Source organism: Hyperolius riggenbachi, chromosome 3 (genome assembly GCF_040937935.1).
Source record: "Hyperolius riggenbachi isolate aHypRig1 chromosome 3, aHypRig1.pri, whole genome shotgun sequence".
Taxonomy (NCBI): domain Eukaryota; kingdom Metazoa; phylum Chordata; class Amphibia; order Anura; family Hyperoliidae; genus Hyperolius; species Hyperolius riggenbachi.
Window position 1 is genome coordinate 59,421,219 of NC_090648.1, and position 25,970 is coordinate 59,447,188.

General features: G+C 38.9%; 1 protein-coding gene across 1 annotated transcript; it reads right to left on the reverse strand.

Moving 5' to 3' along the window:
• Positions 1-1,364: 1,364 nt before the first annotated feature.
• Positions 1,365-25,643, reverse strand: LOC137562137 (zinc finger protein 84-like). Its single transcript, XM_068273468.1, has 3 exons — positions 25,423-25,643; positions 15,647-16,291; positions 1,365-2,097 (listed from the first exon to the last, which is right to left on the reverse strand). Exons 1-3 carry the CDS (start codon positions 25,641-25,643, stop codon positions 1,365-1,367), a joined length of 1,599 nt encoding a protein of 532 aa, XP_068129569.1.
• Between the last annotated feature and the right edge of the window lie 327 nt (positions 25,644-25,970).

Genomic DNA, 25,970 nt, shown 5'->3' on the forward strand with positions numbered 1-25,970 from the left:
ACAAGGTCAGCTCTATGCTGAGCGCTCTCCTCTTGTCATAATCAATGCGCGCCTGGCTGATGCATCCCAAACACACATTGATTATGACGAGTGCAGAGCTGACCTTGCGTACAGCTTCATCTGGCAAGAAGATGCAATACAGATTTACTGTGCCATTTGCATTTGTCAGTAGACATTTTGGCAGCCAGCATATAAGTAGGTGATACCTGGTTTTAGCGCACACTGCATTTTGCTTTTGAATGTTGCTTGGCAGCTTTGCATTTTTGTGGTGGTGGCGTGAGGGGAGGTGTGGATGGTTCCCCCAGCCCTGGGGGAATTACTGTTCAATTCGCCCTGCCCTGGGGGAATTACAGTTTTCTCAGGGGATGCCGACAGTAGTTAGATAAAGACTATGACAAGCTGCACAGCAAAAATATATGCTGTGCTCATACTTAATGTCATTGGCACATTGATTTCTACTGCTTACAGAAATAACTAAAGTTTGATAGAATTCCTTTAACTTTTTTTCAATAGAAGATGCAGTGGCAATCAAACTAAAAATAAATGTTATAGAATAACAATTCAAACACTATTTTCAACACAGAAAATATTAAAGAATTTACAGTTTTTATTCAAACAAACTTAAATCACCTCATCAATGAGCATATACTAGATATACAACAAATCAAAACATATACAAAACTTAAACTATCCCACCACCGTATGTCAATCAGGGCCTCAAAGACTATTTTACTTCAGATGGACATAATTTATCTAAACCAACAATAAACACACATTCATACAAATATAGGAATAATAAAATGTAGAATCACTTCCCAAATGTAACAATAGATTGCAAGGGCAAGTTACAGAAGTTACAGATCATAAACCTAACATCACACGACACACTGATAAAATGAGTATCCTTCTATTATTACAGTCTATTGTGCACATAATGTAAATGTATATATTTTAAAAAAATGGCCAGGTGAGCACAGTTCACTTCCTTTGTAATTTTCTCAATAAGTCATCAAAAACAATATACGTTCTGTCTGTCCTGGGATCTGTGATGGTGGGTTAAGGTTCTAAGGGGTGCATGAAGCTGCAGTCAGTTACTGTGAGCTTTGCTATTAGCACAACTTGAGGTGCTTGAGTACTGCTTGTGTTGCTAAAATAAAAACCGTTAGTAATGTTGTTACTGTAGCAATGCCCGTGTTACTCGAGTACCACAGTAACGGTAATATTGCTGTGCACTGTCTGTGTAAAGCAATGTTACTGCAGCTTCATGCATCAACCCCCAAATCACATATGTTAATAAATCTTTTTTTACTTATTAGACATCATAATCCTGTGATGCTACAACAAAAAGTTCATTAAAACACAGTTTAAAGGCTGACAGCCACTCGCTTATGTATCTTCTGATGACTTCTCAGAGATGACTGGCGTGAGAAGCTCTTGTCACATTCTGAGCAACTAAATGGCTTTTCTCCTGTGTGAGTTTTCTGATGCTGAGTAAGAGTTGCCTGCTGTGTGAAGCATTTACCACATCCTGTACATTTATATGGTTTCTCTCCGGTGTGAGTCCGGAGATGCACACTGAATGCTTCTTGAGTGCTGAAGGACTTTTCACATTCAGAGCAAGAAAACGCCTTCTCTCCAGTATGAATACTCTGGTGGCGTATGAGGTGTGGTTTAGTGCAAAAGCATTTCTGACATTCAGAGCAGGAAAAAGGCTTTTCTCCAGTATGAATCCTCTGATGCCTTATAAGGACTGACTTGTCAGGGAAAGATTTGTCACATTCAGAGCAGGAAAAAGGCTTTTCTCCAGTATGAACTCTCTGATGGAGTATGAGGTTTCCCTTCTGACTGAAACATTTTTGACATTCAGAACAAGAAAATGGCTTCACTCCGGTGTGGATCCACTGGTGTATTTCAAAGTGTGACTTTTTACTGAAATGTTTTTCACACTCTGAACAGAAAAATGGCCTTTCCCCGGTGTGACTCCTCTGGTGTCTAATAAGCTGTGATGGATAACTGAAGCTTTTCTCACACTCTGAGCAGTGATGCAGCTTGTCTCCTCTGTGACTCATCATGGGCTGCTGGAGGTACTTTTTGCTCCTGCAATTGAATATATTATATGTTATTGTTACTATATTCCCAGAAGCTCTTAGATTGTATCAAACAAAAAATAGGTATGCCATAAAACTACATGCGCACAATCATCACTGCAGGATGTAATTCCTGCATACAGTTACAGAGAATGATTACCGTTACTTAATTTAATGGCAATCATTCTCTCTAGCAGGCACAGATTGGATTAGGGGACTTTGGTCCCCTTTGGCCAATCCCCGCTGCTTCAGGGTCCAATTTGAGCGCACCTGTGCGTGCGCATGATTGCATGGGGCACCCGACTCAATGCAGGTACATAACTCCCACGTCCCTGCACCTACAGGACCAGCAGCCACAGACATGAGAGTCATGTTCCTGCAGCTGTAATGGTTTAAAGATACCTGTGCTGGGCCAGTACAGAAAAATTTAACAGCTATATGTGAGTGTAGAGAGGTGTCCAGAGGTTTACAGCACCCCCATGTGCCATTGTGCAGCAATAGGCCTTGTTCTGCAAGCTTGGTTGGCACCCTTTAAGGCGGTACATACTATGCTGCACATGCACAGTAGGTCAGGCATCTGCACAGTATGTCAGGCAGCCTTGTACCTGCATTCTCTGCATGAGCACATGGAAGGAGACAAACAGGGAGTGCAGTCACAAGGCTACTGTGCATTCACAGCATAGTATGTCAGGATCAAAGAGTACTGACCGCGCTGACCAGGGTGACAGAACAGGGCCATTTACTGCACAATGGAAGGGGACACTGGTACACAGGAGGTGCATCAAGAATATCTGCACCTCCCCCACACACTTATACCATTCATTTATCTGTACCATCAGGTATCGTTTATGTTAAAAAAGAAAGTGTTCATGGCCAGAATATAAGAACAGATACAATACTATCTCATAATTGGATAACCACCAGCAGCCAATTGACCTAGATTTTCCAACCGGACTGATCGAGCAAATCGAAATTGTCCTGAAATCACTCAAACGACCCATCGATCATGCTTCCTACTACATTGATTTCTAGCCGTTTCGATCAGAGCAATCGAATCGGCCATCGGTCGATGTCTGAAATCAATCAGTGTATGGGCCCCTAAAGGCAAATGAAAGGAACTGATCAAGGTTGGAGATCCTTCAATAACATACCAACTGATGAAACCACAATACAGCAGAGGATGGACAGTATTAGTGTTCTATGCATACAGAATAATATGTTCAGTACCTAATTCACAATTTTGAAAAGCACTCTCCTCAAAATCTTTTTTAGAAATCTTACATACACATATGTATAATTAAATGGAACCTTTTTTCTAATTCATTTGTTGTTTTCTTTCTATTTTTTTCTAGCTCTGACACTAAAACATATCTTATACCTGAATATATGAAAAACTTGTGTACCACAGCATAAAATTCTCGTCCTTACTTAATGAACTTGTTAGCTGTGCTTTCAGGTGACCTCCGCTCACTAGCAATATTTCAACATTTGCAAAATCATTTAACTTTTTTAACAAAAAAAAAAAAAAGTTTCATACTACTGTCTTTCCCCGAATATAAGACACTCTCTTGTACCCTTGGGGGGGGGGGGAGAATATGTGCTAGGGATTAATTTAAGGGGGAAGGGGCTTACTTGTGGGATAGGGGTAGATTCTTTTAGTGTATGGGGAGGTGTGTGGTCTCTCACCGGTGCCGTCCCTTTTGGTTGTGTCCTCCTCCATTCCTTGTAACTGCTCCGGTATACCAGCATAGTATTGAAGCTGTTCAGGGCGCCCTTTCACCCGCACGCTGACGGTGTACACAAGGTCGGCTCTATGCCCAGCGCTCCCCTCTTGTCATAATCAATGTGTGCCTGGCTGATGCATCCCAAACACACATTGATTATGACAAGAAGGGAGCATGGGTGCAGAGCCGACCATGAGTACAGTGTCATCTGGCAAGAAGATGCAATATAGATTTACTGTGCCATTTGTCAGTCGACATTTTGGCAGCCAGCATATAAGTAGGTGATACCTGGTTTTAGCGCACACTGCATTTTTCTTTTGAATGTTGCTTAGCAGCTTTTTATTTTTGTGGTGGTGGCATGAGGGGAGGTGTGGATGGTTACCCCTGCCCTGGGGGAATTACTGTTAAATTTGCTACATGGAAGAGGATCTTTTCTTTGGGGTAGCAATATGAATGGTCACCGATGGGCAATGGCCTACCCTAGGGCCTGGTGGTGGGTTATAAGAAGACTGGCACAATGTTTTGGGCTTTATTCCCTTCCTCTGGGCCACTGAGCTAGTCTTTTCTCCATGTGCACATGGAAGGAGACAAACAGGGAGTGCAGTCACAAGGCTACTGTGCATGCACAGTATAGTATGTCCAGATCAAAGAGCACTGACCGCGCTGACCAGGGTGACAGAACAGGGCCATTTACTGCACAATGGAAGGGGAACACTGGTACACAGGAGGTGCGGCAAGCATCTCTGCACCTCCCCCACACACTTATACCATTCATTTATCTGTACCATCAGGTATCCTTTATGTTAAAAAAGAAAGTGTTCATGGCCAGAATATAAGAACAGATACAATACTATCTCATAATTGGATTTCTTTCATGCAATAAAAAATAATCTATTAAGATTTATGAATTAGAGGAATAATTTAGCCTGACATGCAATTCATCAACAACAGCAGAACAGATATAAAAGACACATTTTAATTCTTTTCAGGATAAAATCAAATCTAACACTGTAAAGAAACCCAATCCAAAGATTATGACTATATTGCTATTATTATCTTTGTATATTTGGGAAGTTCCAACATATCACACATTGCTGGATGCACAACAAATCTATTTATACACTGAAAAAAACAACAGTAATTTATGTGTCTTTTGTACACTAGTTGAAAAAAACAACAGGACAATGTTAAATATGTCTGCATACATACATGTAGGAGGTACATTTGCCCAAGAGTAAAATGCACTGTAAATGTATTTTTTTTCATATGTAGGTGTCACTTACAGTATGTTGTAACTGACATCTCAGAAGCTCTCGCCAACAGGTCTTAGAGTTGTCTGTGTCCTTTTGGGGTTTTCTCTTGAGGATCAAAAGCACTCCCTGAAAAGAAGTGCACTAAATCAGTTCATTTGCAAGCACAGTTTGTTTGTTAAATCAGGTGTCGTTATAGAACACAATGTAAATTTGCAGCTATTGTGCAACTGAGTTAATTAAATTGCCACTGAGGATAGGCGGAACTCCAGCTATACGCATAGTAAGTGGTGGGTGGGCAGTCAGCACTGGGGATTGGTGCTGATATAGCCAAGTACCATTATTGGCTATAAGTATAGCTGAGTAATGTTACTGGCTATGATGTCAGCAGGCACATGGCAGCCAATCAGCTATCCCTCCCACCTGGACTGCCCCCTTACCTATCGAAAAGCCAGAACAGAAGCCATTGTGCAGTCTGTGTTTGGCTTCTTTGCTAGGCATATAAGAGACAGTGTATTGTGACAGGGAGAGAGTTAGGTAGGCCTGTGTTCTGTGTCCTCAGTGCAGATTCTTGCTGCTACCATATTGTCCTGAACAGCTGTTTTTCTTGCTATTGTATTGCTGCCAATATATATGTAATTAGTGGTTAATAGCAAAGTCCCTATAAAAGACAGAGACACCAAATTTGCAGGGTATGTTAAGGAGGACAGTGTGAACAAATGGAAAAAAGGCAGGGAAAGGGTTAAAGAGCACTTGTTAACAATAAGCTACATCTTTTAACCACATATAAAAAAGTATAGCCCAGGCCTATCACTCATTTTAATGTTCTCCTTATAACAGGTGCACTTCTGTACAGTATAAAACCCACACATGTATCACCCAGTTATTGAGTCACACTTACTGGTTTATGTAATATCACCCTTATTAACATAATTAATCTTAAAAATACAAACTAAAAAAACAAAATAGCACAACACAAATCCAACTACAATGTATTTAGACTAATATTGCAGCTGTTTAAATCAGAATGGTCATAGTTACCTGGTAGGATGTGGTATTAAGACTTCTTATTCCAGGGAAGTCTCTGGTATTCTGCTACCTGATTTTGGCCTGACCCATCTTTTATTTGCTTCTCTTCCATTCACTTGGATGAGGTTATTTTCCATTGGTTAAAAAAGGTTTATTGTTAACAACAAAAGGTGTGTTTACAGTAGTATTAAAGGGCAGTTTCAACACTTCTTTATTTAAATAAATCCCCACCCAGCAAGGTGATAACTTCATTAACATTCCACACTAACAAAAGATAAATAGATGGAACTTATCAAAGTTGGAGCTCCTTCAATAACATAACAACACATGTAACCACAATGCAGTGGTCACTAGATTATGGACAGTTTCAGTGTTCTATGCATACAGAATAATATGTTCAGTACTTAATTCACAAATTTAAAAAGCACTTTCCTCAAAATCTATTCATTTATTTTTTCTATTATTTTCTTGCTTTTACATTAAAACATACAGTGTTATGTATATATCTGTATTTATTAAATACTTGTATACCACAGCACAAAATTATCCTTCCTACTTTGGAAATGTGTTAGCTGTGCTATCAGGCGACCTTCCCTCATTAGATATATTTTATACTTTTCCATTTAACTAAACCTTTTTAACTTAAAATAACCTTTAAAATTAAGTAAGAAATAAAAAAATACTCCCCACTCCCATTCATTCAACTTAATTTTAGAAGAACATGCCTGCTGATGTCACAATGAATCAATAGAACCACAGTGGGTTGGACACAACTACATGTATTAGTGAAAATCAAATGCTATTTTTATTGCCTGTGTTATCCATGCATGCTATTCTCTAGGTTGTTGTTATTCTTGAATTTGAGTCCATTTTTTATTTTATACAACATTGAGAAAAAACATTATTATATAGACTACTGGTCAGCGTGCTTTAAAATAAATCAAGAAATTGCATTTAATTTAACATTCTAAAGGATGATTAACTGTAACCCTTTTCAGGCTATTTTAGTACAATATTCTTTATTGGGAAGAAATATAGAAATGTGCTCTGTGCTTTGCCATTGGTTATGCTCACCTCTATTTTGTAAAATCTTATCCTGCCTTATATTTATGCCGATAGTGCTAAAGTTTTTGGAATCATAGAGGAATTGTGGCCTGTTCTATAAGCTGCAAAGTATTGTCTCTGTCACTTAAAGGGAAATTCAATGCAGTAAAATTCAGTATTTACAGGTTGGCTTCATATATTGAGGCTAAACGTTGTTTCAACTTAATTACTTTGTGTGTTCTCAAATGGTTCTAACCATTTGATTTCAATGCTCAAATGGTTCTAACAGAAACTGGCAGGTAGGAGTGTGAAAGTGTTATGTCAGTCAATGAATTATTCCAGGCATTAAAAGCAAGTAACACTCTTCCCATGTGCAACTAATTGCTCTTGTAGAAATATAAGTATTTCTTGAAAGTTAAATCATAACAGTTTCTTAAACAGAATACAAAGAGTTTTGCAGTCAAGGTTCCACTAAATAATGATTTGTGCCTAATGTAAGTTTCTGGAAATTCTAAAAGTAAAAAAGTTTGTTAAATTTAGAATTCAAAAAGTTTTGTGCAGCACTGATCTGTGCTTATGGCAATTATCTTTTTCATTTGTTCGTTTTTACCAGAAGTGGCATTTCCATTTAATTTAAAGTGCATCAGGTTTTCAATAGGTGATCATTTTTAGCTACTATGGAAAAAACAAAAGTATATATCATATACTTCATCAAACACACTTAAACGCACCTTTCTAATATTTTATCAGATCTTCCCTTTTGCCACCAAAACAGCTCAGACCTATGTATGGATTAAGATCCAAGTCACCTTTAAAGGCATCTCGTGATATATGGCTCCAAATGTCTGCAGCAGAACCAGTTAGGGACATGACTATATACTGTCAAAAGAACTAATACATATGGCAGCACAATATAAATACTTAAAATCAGCGAAAATGACAAAATTATTTTTGCATTAATTTTCACAAAAATAATGTGAAATTAAATTTTTGAGCAAAATGCTATTGAAAATAAGTTTTGTTATTTTTCATGTTTTCGCAAACTTTTGCAATAAAAAAATTTAGATGTTCATGTTTCCGCATTAAAAATCATAAAACTATTGGTTCCCACCTTTTTGCGGCAAAATATTGATTTTTTTTCTATTTTTGTAGTAAAATTATTCACAGTAAAAATATTGTTTTCTGCTTTTTTGCGGTTTTTGCTGTAAAATATCAAATTTTTACATCTTAGCGAGAAAACTCAAAAAAATAAGCTAAAAAAACAAAATAGCATTATCAATGTGAAAATGACTTTGGTGAAAATTTGAAAGCAACCCTGCTCAAAATTTACATATTAACATGTTAAAATAATATGGAAACTAAATTGATGTAATTAATGAAAAAGGAATTCCTTTACAGAGTACAGAAGTAGAATTAACTGATAATATTTAGGATTAAAAGAACAAACATGACCCCCAACAAGAGAGGCCAGGGTCACAGAGAAACCACAGCGTTTTGCTGTATACCAAAAAACAAATGCAGAAATGCATGTAATGCTAGTCAAGGATGCTGCTGCATTTTCTATGCAATTCTGCATTGCATTAAAAAAAAGATACAACCTGTGCTACTTTTCTGTATAACACGTTTTCTCATTAAAATCAATGGCTACTGTAAAAAATGAATGTGTAAAAAAATGCACCACAAAGCGTACAATTGTGCTCCAAAACACTTGCAGGGAATTAACTGCAATTCCCACAGGTGCAAGTGTGATCCTTCCCCGAAAAGAGGGAGTGTTAGAACATCACACACAAAAACATTGTTTATTTATAATACTAAGAATCCATTCAGTTAGTAGCAGTTACAGACTACCCATCCTTTGTAGCCCCTTACACACTCGAAGAAGTTGTGGTTCTCCATGAGCTTGCTGGGTAGTTTGTAACTCTGGGTGTTTGAAGTCCCACCCCATTGAGCCACATTAATTCATGCATTAATGAGGATCAATCAAAAACAAAATAAAAGGGACCAAGACAGCAATTGACTCATAATATATGGCCTACAAAGGGCCAAGTGAACACATAATCACATAAGAAATAAATTGATCAATAATCATTTCCGCATGCACCGTGTCAGCAAAAATATAGGCAAAATTACAAAGAATCATCTGACTCTTGGGTGCATGCAAAAACACATTTTAATTAGATATTAAATATTAGAAAATTACATAACACCACATGAATACTAAAATAGACATATAACCACATACCATACAATATATATTAATATAATAAAAAGCCACCCAAGACCCGGGATAACCACTACTATACAGAGGCTGCAGTCCACTGATAAAAGAGCCACAGTTAGCTGAATCAGAAATTGATCAATACTGGTATGATTGGAGTTTGTGCACATGAATAACCATCTGTTAGTTAAGCAGCTGCTGATGAAAGTACATTAGTGCAGAGAAGGTTAGTATGCACGCTTATTAAACATCACAGGCCATCCAGAAAGTTAATCCTGAACTCTATCACAGAACAGGCATCTAAAGGGTCTGTAAGCTGATGGATAAGCAGTAGAGTTGGACTCAATCGCAGTTCCATAGACCGAACGCATCAGCAGTTCAATAGGATGCGTAATGATATCACATGCCAAGTGAAAACACCTCAATATTGATTAGACAAGCAAGCAGAATGTAGCTGCAAATGAGCCATGCAATGCATAGACAAACTCCGTTCAAGCAGTGCAGTGGGAGCGGTAGCTGGAGTGAAATAGGACATTTATATTTACCACCCCAAGGTATCTCAGCAGTTATTGCTGCTCATAGAGTGGTTCTGGGGTGTAGCAGGTGGCTAGGACGCTGTCATCTAACATGTTTCACCGTTATCCATAACGGCCTCTTCAAAGATTAGCGTCAGAGCAGAAGATCTGTAAGCCGCAGAATGTGGCGAGCTTTAAAGAACGCCATGCGCCCGATCCGCCCACCCACCTCCCCCCTGCATGACCAGTCGCACTGAGGCGATCGGCCAGGGGACGCAGGGTGCCGCCCACCATCCACCGCACTGAGGGGAGAAGAGCGTGCGTGCGCCATGCGCTCCACGATGGGACCAAACAGGAAGTACACGTGTCCCATCGTAAGCAGGGGGGAAAGGAGGGGGAAGGAGGAGTGAGGCAAGAAGCACATAAACCACATAAGCCTAACATATACATTACAATTCAAAAAGCCATAATTGCACATAAAGTGCCTATATGGTGGGCACACATCTCCAATGTTAGATATTAGAATATGTATGCGTACACACCATAGATTTAATAATAACCCTGGTAACATAAAAAATGAAACCAGAGGGTACACCTCAAACAGAAAAAAGAAAAAAAGCAGAACAGGAAAAAGAACAGACATGATGGTGACTAGTCCACACAAAAATAATAATAATATATATATATATATATATATATATATATATATATATATATATATATATATATATATATATATAATACAAAAAAAAAAAAAGGAATTACAGGACAGAAACAGAGGAATGCATGTCCATACATGCATAAAACCTCTTCCTACCCACAAAAAATGAAAACAAAGACATATAGGTAAAGTAGGGACCCATCTCCGGCAGATAAGTATAGTCATGCAGCGGGAGGGGCAGGGGGGGGGGGGGAGAAAAAGCGACAGTACAGGCAGAAGAGAGCGAAGCAGCCTAGAAAAAGATCAGATAATAGGAGAGAATGAAAAGGGAAGAAAAAAGAGGGGAAGAAAAGAAGAGGAAAGAAAGAAGGAAGGAAGAAATTGGGGACAAAAAGGGAGAGGACAGGGGAGGGAAGGGAGGGGGGGGGAAGGGGGAGGAGGGGGGGGGAAACAGGGGAAGAAAAGGTCCACCGTGTGCGCTGCCCCTCCCCCCTCACCTTATGCTCCATAGTGTATAAATGTACATATGTACATTTATACATCATCTGTCTTGTGTTGCGGTGCCCATCCATCTTCCAAATCCACTGCTTTCCCATTAGCGGTACACATGCCAGTGGCGTGGTGCATGGGTGACGTCAAACGCATCATGTGCTATGCGCCAGCAGCATGCATAGCGCTAATGGAAGAGTGATGGATGTGTAAGATAGATAGGCACCGTGACACAGGACAGGTTATGTATAAATGCACACATGTACATTTATACACTGGGGAAACAGTGCCCGGGGTTTTGTTGCTCATCCCTGCTGCTCACCCAATCGACCATGACGGCCCAACATCTTGCAGCGTGTCTGATCAGTACATGCAACCAATTTTGGCCTGATATTGGTTACATCCTCAATTGGGCATGCTTGGTGGCACTAATTGTCATGCAATTCAATTATAGTTATCGATTCGAATACACCTGCCAGCTGCCAAGTTAAGAGATGTATGACCACCTTTATGCATATGCTTCACCTGAGCTTGTTTGGAGAAACAGCACCTGCATATAAAACCAAATGAAATCCTTTACAGCGCTACAAATTCCTAGGAATTTGCCCACTGGGAAGCTGTGTCTAATGCCAGCCATGCATTTAAAGGGTGTTGTTTTTTTCTGTCAGGGTTTCTTTTTTAAAAGTAGTACATCTTTTCCCTGTATGTATTAGTTTGATTTTCAAACGTCACACACAATTCCAATAACTCTGAATCTGTCTTATAATAGTTCCAGCATAAAACTTGTGCAACAATAACTAAGATAAAAATACTGATCAGTGTTCAAACTCAATAGTAGTGAGCTGTTCTCTGGGTCGGCATCAAATAGCCGGTAATGGCCAATCCCAATCTATACTCTTGCCTGATTTATTGTGGTACAAGCATATATGCTGGAACTGTTATAAGACAGATTCAGCCTACAGGGCAGGGGAGGGTTATCGAAATTACATGTGACACTTTGCCTGTGAAATTGATATATGCACCACCTTTTTTCTATGTTTCTTCCCTTTCCCCCTTATAGGTTGCTAGAGAGTGTTCCCACGGTGTAAGTAGTCAGAATCCCCCCCCACCCATGTAGTTAGCCAGAGACTGCCCCCCTGTAGCCATAGAGATGCCCTAAATATAGGTTGGTTGGGAGTTCCCTTCCTCCATTATAAATAGCCAGACAGGGTTCCCATCCAGTATAGGTAACCAGAGAGTGCTCCCCCCATTATCTCCCCCCCCCTCATTATAGATAGCCAGAGAGGCGTCAGTGCCCATCCATTATAGGTAGCCAGACAGTTCCACCCCCATGTAGGTAACCAGAAAGTGGGTTGGCCAACTTTAACAAGAAGTTAAATCTTTTGCCCACCTGCAAAACAAAAAATATCTCTAGTTTTGCTCAGGCCTAACACTATCCTTAATGTTCTCCCCCTAACAGGTACACTAGTACTACTAGAGAGATAGTTCTCTCACTGACTGATCCATCTTATATTTGCTTCTCCTCCTTTCACAAGCTTGAGATTATTTTCCCTGGTTAAAAAGGGTTTACAGAAAAAAAGGTGTGTGCAGAAGTATTAACCACTTCCCCACCAATGGGATTTACCCCTTGAACACCAGAGCAATTTTCACCTTTCAGCGCTCCTTCCATTCATTCGTCTATAACTTTATTATTGCTTATCGCAATGAAATGAACTATATCTTGTTTTTTTTGCCACCAAATAGGCTTTCTTTAGGTGGGACATTATGCCAAGAATTGTTTTATTCTAAATGTGTTTTAATGGGAAAATTGGAAAAAATGTGGGAAAAAATCATTATTTTTCAGTTTTTGGCCATTATAGTTTTTAAATAATGCATGCTACTGTAATTAAAACCCATGAAATGTATTTGCCCATTTGTCCCGGTTATAAAACCGTTTAAATTATGTCCCTATCACAATGTTTGGTGCCAATATTTTATTTGGAAATAAAGGAGCATTTTTTTCAGTTTTGCATCCATCCCTAATTACAAGTCCATAGTTTATAAAGTAACAGTGTTATACCCTCTTGACATAAATATTTAAAAAGTTCAGTCCCTAAGGTAACTATTTATGTTTTTTTTTTTATTGTATTTTTTTTTTAATTACAAAAAAATAAATAAATTGGGGAGTGTGGGAGGTAATGAGTTAATTTAGTGTGTAAAACTAATGTATTTGTATATGTAAAATGCTTTAGGGTGTAGTTTTACTATTTGGCCACAAGATGGCCACAGTGATATGTTGTTCATGCAACTTTATGAGCCATCAACCTGCCACCAGCAGCTGATTGATCTAGATTTTCCATCCAGACTGATTGTGCAAATCAATTGAAATCATCCTGAAATCACTCGATCGGCCCATCGATCATGCTTCCTACTACATTGATTTCTAGCCATTTCGATCAGAGCAATTGAATAGGCTGATGATCGATGGATGAAATCAATCAGTGTATGGGCCCCTAAAGGCAAATGGAAGGAACTGATCAAGGTTGGAGATCCTTCAATAACATATCAACTGATGTAACCACAATACAGCAGAGGATGGACAGTATCAGTGTTCTATGCATACAGAATAATATGTTCAGCACCTAATTCACAATTTTGAAAAGTATTCTCCTCAAAATCTTTTTTAGATATCTTACACACACATATGTATTATTAAATGGAACCTTTATTCTAATTCATTTGTTGTTTTCTTTCTATTTTTTTCTAGCTCTGACACTAAAACATATCTTATACCTGAATATATGAAAAACTTGTGTACCACAGCATAAAATTCTCGTCCTTACTTAATGAACTTGTTAGCTGTGCTTTCAGGTGACCTCCGCTCACTAGCAATATTTCAACATTTGCAAAATCATTTAACTTTTTTAACAAAAAAAAAAAAAAAGTTTCATACTACTGTCTTTCCCCGAATATAAGACACTCTCTTGTACCCTTGGGGGGGGGGGGGAGAATATGTGCTAGGGATTAATTTAAGGGGGAAGGGGCTTACTTGTGGGATAGGGGTAGATTCTTTTAGTGTATGGTGAGGTGTGTGGTCTCTCACCGGTGCCGTCCCTTGTGGTTGTGTCCTCCTCCATTCCTTGTAACTACTCCGGTGACTGGCATAGTATTGAAGCTGTTCAGGGCGTCCTTTCACCCACACGCTGACAGTGTACACAAGGTCAGCTCTATGCCCAGCGCTCCCCTCTTATCATAATCAATGCGCGCCTGGCTGATGCATTCCAAACACACATTGATTATGACAAGAAGGGAGCGCGGGTGCAGAGCCCACCTTGCGTACAGCATAATCTGGCAAGAAGATGCAATACAGATTTACTGTTCCATTTGCATTTGTCAGTAGAAATTTTGGCAGCCAGCATATAAGTAGGTGATACCTGGTTTTAGCGCACACTGCATTTTTCTTTTGAATGTTGCTTAGCAGCTTTTTATTTTTGTGGTGGTGGCATGAGGGGAGGTGTGGATGGTTCCCCCAGCCCTGGGGGAATTACTGTTCAATTCGCTACATGGAAGGGGATCTTTCCTTTGGGGTACCAATGTAAATAGTCACTGATGGGCAGTGGCCTACCCTAGGGCCTTTGTGGTGGGCTTGGGCTATAAGAAGACTGGCACAATGTTTTGGGCTTTATTCCCTTCCTCTGGGCCACTGAGCTAGTCTTTCTGTATGTTCTGCTGATTGAATAAATCAGATAGCCCTACTTGGCTGAGCCCTAGTTTAACTTTTTTTTTCAATAGAAGATGCAATCAAATAGAAGATGCAGTGGCAATCAAACTAAAAATACATGTTATAGAATAGCAATTCAAACACTATTTTCAACACAGAAAATATTAAAGAATTTACAGTTTTTATTAAAACAAACTTAAATCACATAACAACCTCATCAATGAGCATATAATAGATATCCCACCACCGTATGTCAATCAGAGCCTCAAAGACTATTTTACTTCAGATGGACATAATTTATCTAAACCAACAATGAACACACATTCATACAAATATAGGAATAATAAAATGTAGACTCACTTCCCAAATTTAACAATAGATTGCAAGGGCAAGTTACAGAAGTTACAGATCATAAATCTAACATTACATGACAGACTGATAAAATGAGTATCCTTCTATTATTACAGTCCATTGTGCACATACTGTAAATGTGTATATTTCAAAAATGGCCAGGTTTCCATGTACCAGCTGAGCACAGTTTACTTCCTTTGTAATTTACTCAATAAGTCATCAAAAACAATATACGTTCTGTGTGTCCTGTGAGCTCTGATGGTGGGTTAAGTTTCTAAGGGGTGCATGAAGCTGCAGTCAGTTACTGTTAGCTTTGCTATTAGCACAATCTGAGGTGCTTGAGTAATGCTTGTGTTGCTACAATAAAAACCGTTAGTAATGTTGTTACTGTAGCAATGCCTGTGTTACCCGAATACCACAGTAGCGGTAATATTGCTGTGCACTGTCTGTGTAAAGCAATATTACCGCAGCTTCATGCATCAACCCCCAAATCACATATGTTAATAAATCTTTTTTTACATATCAGACATCATAGTCCTGTGATGCTACAACAAAAAGTTTATTAAAACACAGTTTACAGGCTGACAGCCACTCGCTCATGTAGCTTCTGATGTCTTTTCAGATGTGACTGTTGTGAGAAGCTCTTGTCACATTCTGAGCAACTAAATGGCTTTTCTCCTGTGTGACTTCTCTGATGCTGAGTAAGAGTTGACCTTTGTGTGAAGCATTTACCACATCCTGTACATTTATATGGTTTCTCTCCGGTGTGAGTCCGGAGATGCACACTGAATGCTTCTTGAGTGCTGAAGGACTTTTCACATTCAGAGCAAGAAAACGCTTTCTCTCCAGTATGAATCCTCTGGTGGCGTATGAGGTGTGGTTTAGTGCAAAAGCATTTCTGACATTCAGAGCAGGAAAATGGCTTCTCTCCAGTATGAACTCTCTGATGCAGTATGAGGTTTCCCTTCTGACTAAAACATTTTTGACATTCAGAACAAGAAAATGGCTTTTCTCCGGTGTGGATCCTCTGGTGTATTTCAAAGTGTGACTTTTTAGTGAAATGTTTTTCACACTCTGAACAGAAAAACGGGCTTTTCCCGGTGTGACTTCTCTGGTGTATAATAAGCTGTGATGGATAACTGAAGCTTTTCTCACACTCTGAGCAGTGATGCGGCTTGTCTCCTCTGTGACTCATCATGGGCTGCTGGAGGTACTTTTTGCTCCTGCAATTGAATATATTATATGTTATTGTTACTATATTCCCAGAAGCTCTTAGATTGTATCAAACAAAAAATAGGTATGCCATAAAACTACATGCGCACAATCATCATTGCAGGATGTAATTCCTGCATACAGTTACAGAGAATGATTACTGTTACTTAATTTAATGGCAATTATTCTCTCTAGCAGGCACAGATTGGCTAAGGGGACTTTGGTCCCCTTTGGCCAATCCCCACTGCTTCGGGGTCCAACGGGAGCGCACCTGTGCAGGCACACAATCACATGGGGCACCCGGTTCAATGCAGGTACATAACTCCCATGTCCCTGCACCTACAGGACCAGCAACCACGGACATGAGAGTCATGTTCCTGCAGCTGTAATGGTTAAAAGATACCTGTGCTGAGCTGGTATAGAAAACAGCTATATGTGAGTGTAGAGAGGTGTCCAGAAGTTTACAGCACCTCCCATGTGCCATTGTGCAGTAATAGGCCTTGTTCTGTAAGCTTGTTTGGCACCCTTTGAGGCGGTACATACTATGCTGCACATGCACAGTATGTCAGGCAGCCTTGTAACTGCATTCCATGCATGTGCACATAGAAGGAGACAAACAGGGAGTGCAGTCACAAGGCTACTGTGCATACACAGCATAGTATGTCAGGATCAAAGAGTACTGACCGCGCTGGAGATGAAGATTTCATTTTTCAGCATGACCTGGCACCTGCTCACAGTGCCAAAACCACTGGTAAATGGTTTACTGACCATGGTATTACTGTGCTCAATTGGCCTGCCAACTCTCCTGACATGAACCCCATAGAGAATCTGTGGGATATTGTGAAGAGAAAGTTGAGAGACGCAAGACCCAACACTCTGGATGAGCTTAAGACCACTATCGAAACATTCTGGGCCTCCATAACACCTGAGCAGTACCACAGGCTGATTGCCTCCATGCCACGCCGCATTGAAGCCGTCATTTCTGCAAAAGGATTCCCGACAAAGTATTGAGTGCATAACTGAACATAATTATTTAAAGGTTGACTTTTTTCATTTCAAAAACACTTTTCTTTTATTGGTCGGATGAAATATGCTAATTTTTTGAGATAGGAATTTTCATGAGCTGTATTCCAAAATCATCAATATTAAAACAATAAAAGGCTTGAACTACTTCAGTTGTGTGTATTTGAATCTAAAATATATGAAAGTCTAATGTTTATCAGTACATTACAGAAAATAATGAACTTTATCACAATATGCTAATTTTTTGAGAAGATCCTGTAAGTAGGTGATACCTGGTTTTAGCGCACACTGCATTTTTCTTTTGAATGTTGCTTAGCGGCTTTTTATTTTTGTGGTGTGAGGGGAGGTGTGGATGGTTCCCCCAGCCCTGGGGGAATTAGTGTTAAATTCGTTACATGAAAGGGGATCTTTCCTTTGGGGTAGCAATGTAAATGGTCACCGATGGGCAGTGGCCTACCCTAGGGCCTGGTGGTGGGCTATAAGTAGACTGGCACAATGTTTGGGGCTTTATTCCCTTCCTCTTGGCCACTGAGCTAGTCTTTTCTCCATGTGCACATAGAAGGAGACAAACAGTGAGTGCAGTCACAAGGCTACTGTACATGCACAGCATAGTATGTCCAGATCAAAGAGCACTGATTGTGCTGACCATGGTTACAGAACCGGGCCATTTACTGCACAATGGAATTGGAACCCTGGTACACAGGAGGTGCATCAAGAATATCTGCACCTCCCCCACACACTTATACCATTCATTTATCTGTACCATCAGGTATCCTTTATGTTAAAAAAGAAAGTGTTCATGGCCAGAATATAAGAACAGATACAATACTATCTCATAATTGGATTGCTTTCATGCAATAGAAAAATCATCTATTAAGATTTGTGCATGATTAGAGGAATAATTTAGCCTGACATGCAATTCATCAACAACAGCAGAACTGATATAAAAGACAAGTATTTTCAGGATAAAAATAATCTAACTCTGTAATGAAACAAAATCCAAGGATTATGACTATATTTCTATTATTATCTTGGTATATTTGGAAACTTCCAACTTATCACATATTGCTGGATGCACCACAAATCTATTTATACACTTAAAAAACAACAGTGATTTATGTGACTTTTGTACACTAGTTGAAAAAAAACAAAAAACAAACAGGAACATGTAAAGTAGGTTTGCATGTACACATATAGGAGGTACATTTGTCCCACAGTAAAATGCATTGGTAATGTATATTTCTTATGTAGAAGTCACTTACACTGGGTAGTAGTAGCTGACACTACTGAACCTCTCACTAACAGGTTTTAGATTTCTCGGTGTCCTTCTGGGGTTTTCTCAGTCAGGATTATCTTTATGATCGAAAGCACTCCCTGAAAAAAGTGCACCAAAGCAGCTAATTTGCATGCACAGTGTGTTTGTTAAATCAGGTGCTGTTATAGAACACAATGTACATTTGCAGCTATGGTGCACTGAGTTATTAAATTTTATACTGAGAATAAGTTTTTATACAGTGGAACTAAAGCTATTGGCATAGCGAATGGTGGTGTAGGCAGTCAGCACTGGGGATTGGTACTGATTTAGCCAAGTACCATTATTGGCTATAAGTACAGCTGAGTAATGTTACTGGCTATGATGTCAGAGGGCACTTGGCAGCCAATCAGCTATTCCTCCCACCTGGACTACCCCCTCACCTATCGGAAAGCCAGAACAGAAGCCATTTTGCAGTATGTGCTTGGCTTCTGTGCTAGGCAGATAAGAGACAGTGTGTTATGACAGGAAGAGAGTTAGGTAGGCCTGTGTTCTGTATCCTCAGTGCAGATTCTTGCTGCTACCATATTGTCCTGAACAGCTAAGCCCTTCTTAGGGCCAATACATTGTTTGTCTTGCTTTTGTATTGCTGCCAATATATATATGTACTTAGTGGTTAAAAGCAAAGTCCCCATAAAAGACAGAGACACCAAATTTGCAGGGTATGTTAAAGAGGACAGTGGGAACAAAAGGAAAAAAGGCTGGGAAAAGGTTAAAGAACACTTGTTAACAAGAAGCTACATCTTTTAACCACATACAAAAAAGTATAGCCCAGGCCTAACACTCATTTTAATGTTCTCCTTATAACAGGGGCACTTCTGTACAGTATAAAACCCACACATGTGTCACCCAGTTATTGAGTTACACTTACTGGTTTATGTAATATCACCCTTATTAACATAATTAATCTTAAAAATACAAACTAAAAAAACAAAATAGCACAACACAAATCCAACTACGATGTATTTGGACTAATATTGCAGCTGTTTAAATCAGAATGGTCATAGTTACCTGGTAGGGTATAGTATTAAGACTTCTTATTCCAGGGAAGTCTCTGGTATTCTGCTACCTGATTTTGGCCTGACCCATCTTTTATTTCCTTCTCCACCATTCACTTGCATGAGGTTATTTTCCATTGGTTAAAAAAGGTTTATTGTTAACAACAAAAGGTGCATTTACAGTAGTATTAAAGGGCAGTTTCAACACTTCTTTATTTAAATAAATTCCCACCCAGCAAGGTGATAACTTCATTAACATTCCACAGTACTAACAAAAGGTAAATAGATGGAGCTGATCAAAGTTGGAGCTTCTTCAATAACATAACAACACATGTAACCACAATACAGTGGTCAGTTTCAGTGTTCTATGAATACAGAATAATATGTTCAGTACTTAATTCACAAACTTAAAAAGCACTTTCCTCAAAATCTATTCATTTATTTTTTCTATTATTTTCTTGCTTTTACATCAAAACATACAGTATTATGTATATATCTGCATATATTAAATACTTGTATACCACAGCCCAAAATTATCCTTCCAACTTTGGAAATGTGTTAGCTCTGCTATCAGGCGACCTTCCCTCATTAGATATATTTTATACTTTTCAATTTAACTAAACCTTTTTAACTTAAAATAACCTTTAAAATTAAATAAAAAAAAAAATACTCCCCACTCTCATTAATTTAACTTAATTTTAGAAGAACATGCCTGCTGATGTCACAATGAATCAATCGAACCACAGTGAGTTGGACACAACTACATGTGTTAGTGATAATCAAATGCTATTTGTATTTCCTGTGTTATCCATGCATGCTTCTCTCTAGGTTGATGTTATTCTTGCATTTGAGTCCATCTTTTATTCTATACAACATTGAGAAAAAACATTATTATATAGACTACTGGTCAGCTTGCTTTAAAATAAATCAAGATATTGCATTTAATTTAACATTCTAAAATATGATTTAACTGTAACTCTTTTGGGCTATTTTAGTACAATATTATTTATTAGGAAGAAACATAAAAAAGTGTGTCCTAGTATTCTTAAAATTAAACTATAAAAATGTGCTCTGTGCTTTGCCATTGTTTATGCTCACCTCTATTTTGTAAAATCTTATACTGCCTTATATTCATGCCAATAGTGCTAAAGATTTTGGAATCATAGAGCAACTGTGGCCTGCTCTATAAGCTGCAAAGTATTGTCTTTGTGACTTAAAGGGAAATTCAATGCAGTAAAATTCAGTATCTACAGGTTGGCTTCATATATTGAGGCCAAACATTGTTTCTACTTAACTGCTTTGTGTTTTCTCAAATGGTTCTGACCATTTGATTTCAATGCTCAAATGGTTCTAACAGAGTCTGGCAGGTAGGAGTGTGAACGTGTGATACCAGTCAATGAATTATTCCAGGCATTAAAAGCAAGTAACACTCTTCCCATGTGCAACTAATTACTCTTGTAGAAATATAAGTATTTCTTGAGAGTTAAATCATAACAGTTTCTTAAACAGAGTACAAAGAGTTTTGCAGTCAAGGTTCCACTAAATAATGATTTGTGCCTTATGTAAGTTTCTGGAAATTCTAAAAGTAAAAAAAGTTTGTTAAATTTAGAATGCAAAAAGTTTTGTGCAGCACTGATCTGTGCTTATGGCAATTATGTTTTTCATTTGTTTGTTTACCAAAAGTGCCATTACCATATAATTTAAAGTGCTTTAGGTTTTCAATAGGTAATCATTTTTAGCTACTATGGAAAAATCAAAAGTATATCTCATGTACTTCATCAAACACACTTAAACACACCTTTCTAATATTTTATAAAATCCTCCCTTTTGCTACCAAAACAGCTCAGACCTATGTATGGATTAAGGTCCAAGACACCTTCAAAGGAATCTTGTGATACAGTGGCTTGCAAAAGTATTCGGCCCCCTTGAAGTTTTCCACATTTTGTCACATTACTGCCACAAACATGAATCAATTTTCTTGGAATTCAACGTGAAAGACCAATACAAAGTGGTGTACTTGTGAGAAGTGGAATGAAAATCATACATGCTTCCAAACATTTTTTACAAATAAATAACTGAAAAGTGGGGTGTGCGTAATTATTCAGCCCCTTTTGGTCTGAGTGCAGTCAGTTGCCCATAGACATTGCCTGATGAGTGCTAATGACTAAATAAAGTGAACCTGTGTGTAATCTAATGTCAGTACAAATACAGCTGCTCTGTGACGGCCTCAGAGGTTGTCTAAGAGAATCTTGGGAGTAACAACACCATGAAGTCCAAAGAACACACCAGACAGGTCAAGGATAAAGTTATTGAGAAATTTAAAGCAGGCTTAGGTTACAAAAAGATTTACAAAGCCTTGAACATCCCAAGGAGCACTGTTCAAATGATCATTGATCATTCAGAAATGGAAGGAGTATGGCACAACTGTAAACCCAACAAGACAAGGCCATCCACCTAAACTCACAGGCCGAACAAGGAGAGCGCTGATCAGAAATGCAGTCAAGAGGCCCATGGTGACTCTGGACGAGCTGCAGAGATCTACAGCTCAGGTGGGGGAGTCTGTCCATAGGACAATTATTAGTCGTGCACTGCACAAAGTTGGCTCTTATGGAAGAGTGATGAGAAGAAAGCCATTGTTAACAGAAAAGCATAAGAAGTCCCATTTGCAGTTTGCCACAAGCCATGTGGGGGACACAGCAAACATGTGGAAGAAGGTGTTCTGGTCGGATGAGACCAAAATGGAACTTTTTGGCCAAAATGCAAAACGCTATGCGTGGCAGAAAACTAACACTACACATCACTCAGAACACACCATCCCCACTGTCAAATATGGTGGTGGCAGCATCATGCTCTGGGGGTGCTTCTCTTCAGCAGGGACAGGGAAGCTGGTCAGAGTTTATGGGAGATGGATGGAGCCAAATACAGGGCAATCTTGGAAGAAAACCTCTTGGAGTCTGCAAAAGACTTGAGACTGGGGTGGAGATTCACCTTCCAACAGGACAACGACCCTAAATATAAATCCAGGGCAACAATGGAACAAAACATATCCATATGTTAGAATGGCCCAGTCAAAGTCCAGATCTAAATCCAATCGAGAATCTGTGGCAAGATCTGAAAACTGCTTCTTACAAACACTGTCCATCTAATCTGACTGAGCTGGAGCTTTTTTGCAAAGAAGAATGGGCAAGGATTTCAGTCTCTAGATGTGCAAAGCTGGTAGAGACATACCCTAAAAGACTGGCAGCTGTAATTGCAGCAAATGGTGGTTCTACAAAGTATTGACTCAGGGGGCCGAATAATTACGCACACCCGCATTTATTGATTTGTAAAAAATGTTTGGAATAATGTATGATTTCTGTTCCACTTCTCACGTGTACACCACTTTGTATTGGTCTTTCATGTGGAATTCCAATAAAATTGATTCATGATTGTGGCAGTAATGTGACAAAATGTGGAAAACTTCAAGGGGGCCGAATACTTTTGCAAGCCACTGTATATGGCTCAAAATGTCTGCAGCAGAACAAGTTAGAGACAAAACTATAAACTGTAAAAAGAACTAATAAATATGTCAGCACAATATAAATACTTAAAATACGTGATGTGCAAAAATGACAAAATTATTTTTGCATTAATTTTCACAAAAATAATGTTAAATTCAATTTTCGAGCAAAAATGCAATCAAAAATAAGTTTTGTTATTTTTCCTATTTTCACAAACTTTCATGATAAAAATACAAATTTTCATGTTTCCGCATTAAACAATTGTTTCTAAAACTATTGGTTCCCTCCTTTTTGTGGTAAAATATTGATTTTTCCCATTTTCGTGGTAAAATTATTCACAGTAAAAATATTGTTTTCTGCCTTTTTGCTGTAAAATATAAACGTTTTTACATCTTTGCAAGAAAACGCAAAAATATAAGCTAAATAACCAAAATAGCATTTTTAATGTGAAAATGACTTTGGCGAAAATTCGAAAGCAACGTGCTCAATATGTTAAAATAATACGGAAATTAAATTGATATAATTAATTAAAAAAAGGAATTCCTTTACAGAGTACACAAGTAGAATTAACTGATAATATTGAGGATTAAAAGAACAAAGATTACCCCCAACAAGAGAGGCCAGGGTCACAGAGAAACCACAGCATTTTGCAGTATACCAAAAACTAATGTAGAAACGCATGTAATTATAGTCTAGGATGCTGCTGTGTTTTCTGGTGGCATATGCAATTCTGCATAGCGTTGAAAATAAGATACAACCTGCGCTATATTTCTGCATAACACGTTTTCTCATTGAAATGAATGGTTACTTTAAAAAATACATGTGTATGAAAAAATACACCACAAAGCGTACAATTGTGCTGCAAAACACTTGTAGGGAATTAACTGCAATTCCTGCAGGTGCAAGTGTGATCCTTCCCCGAAAAGAGGGAGTGTTAGAACATCACACACAAAAACTTTGTTTATTTATATTACTAAGAATCCATTCAGTTAGTGACAGTTACAGACTACCCATCCTTTGTAGCCCCTTAAGATTCATACACACCTAGCAACTATCTGTCCAACTATCTACCAAACTTGTCTGTTAAGCCCCATTCACACGCTCAACAGCGGTCTTTTATGCAGCACAATTGTCAAACAGCTTTTGTTGTGAAACAAGTTGAAACAACTAAAAAAAGTATTTTGCTATTGTTCAAAAAGCTGATAAGACTGATAAGAAGTCAATCCAACTGTTAGATTGACTTATTATCAGTCTTATCAGCTGTTTGAACAATAGCAAAATACTTTTTTTAGTTGTTTCAACTTGTTTCACAACAAAAGTTGTATGGGGCTTAACAGACAAGTTTGTCAGATAGTTGGACAGATAGTTGGTAGGTGTGTATGAACCTTTACACACTCCAAGAAGTTGTGATTCACCATGAGCTTGCTGGGTAGTCTGTAACTCTGGGTGTTTCAAGTCCCACCCCATTGAGCCACATTAAACCAATGCCCTGATGAGGATCAACCAACCAGAAAACGTCTGTATGCATGTTGGATTATTGTGGCTCTGTACAATTAACAAGCTGACACATTATTGCATTACAATGGTTCTGGAGGTGTGCTTAGCTTACAGGGACAACAAAGGATGATTTGCATATCCAGCGGTGATGCATGGTGGGAGACATCATATGCTTTGGTACACTGAAGTGAAAGGTTACACCCGTCACTCGGCTGATTCTCTTGAGGGTCGGCCTTTCTGCATGAGCTTGTGCACAACGTAATAACAGATGCTTCACCTAATCCACACGCTCCTCTGTTGGCTGTAAAGGTCATAACATGAGACGTGCAGCAAGTACAGTAGTGCAGAGCACTTCTATAGGACATAAAGCACATAAAGAGATAACTGTGCACCTGTCTCTTTAAGACCTTTTATTCAGTAAACAGCATACAGCCACGAATGCAACAGTTTGGAGGGTGTCTGGTGAGCTGGGAAGGGTAACCAGGGGATAAACAGGATGGCACTACAGCCGTTTCATGCCAAAACCAGCGCTTGTTCACGTGCAGTGTCCTTAGAGAGACAGCGCCGTATGGCTCCCTTCATAGGACCTCTTGTTTCCTGGAGCTCCCCAGAAACTTTATTATGCTCTTCAATAGTGCGCTCCCTTACGATTTCTTGTAGGGTTCTGCAATAATTCAGATGCGCAGTTTCCCACTTTTCGACAAACTTTTTATCTTCCTGATACTCGGATGGCTCCCTGTATGACCTAAAGCCCCGTGCGAAAAAAACTTTCCTCTTTGTACTTATTTAGGGTGGTGGTAGTCCAAAATAACTTGGTTTCTTTCTCGCAGAGTCTCCCCAATCTCAACTCCAGCACCCTGGTCACCACTTCCCTATTAGCAGGCGCAGGACTTGCGTTGTTGCTAAAGATGGAACTTGCTCCTTCACGGCCTTCCGAAACACCTTGACTAATCAGTGGAAAGTCCAAGGAAGAGTCCGTGTCACTATCCAGCTCCACTGGATTCTCATCTGGTGTCCCTCTCTCCACACTCATGGATGCAGCCAGTGCTCAGGGTGGAGATACACACAAAAGAATTGGTCACTGAAGTGAAAGGTTACACCCGGCACTCTTCTGATTCTCTTGAGGGTCGGCCTTTCTGCATGAGCTTGTGCACAACATAATAACAGATGCTTCACCTAATCCACACGCTCCTCTGTTGGCTGTAAAGGTCATAAAATGAGACGTGCAAGAATTACGGTAGTGCAGAGCACAACTATAGGACATAAAGCACATAAAGAGATAACTGTGCACCAGTCTCTTTAAGACCTTTTATTCAGTAAACAGCATACAGCCACGAATGCAACAGTTTGACATGAAGTA

Coding starts and splice junctions, on each gene's coding strand:
- LOC137562137 (XM_068273468.1), bottom strand. CDS start 25,643: ATGAGTGTGGAGAGAGGGACACCAGATGAGAATCCAGTGGAGCTGGAT. Junction 16,292..25,422: donor CTCTGCGAGAAAGAAACCAA/GTTATTTTGGAC, acceptor ATTCAATTGCAG/GAGCAAAAAGTACCTCCAGC. Junction 2,098..15,646: donor GAGCGAGTGGCTGTCAGCCT/GTAAACTGTGTT, acceptor ATTCAATTGCAG/GAGCAAAAAGTACCTCCAGC.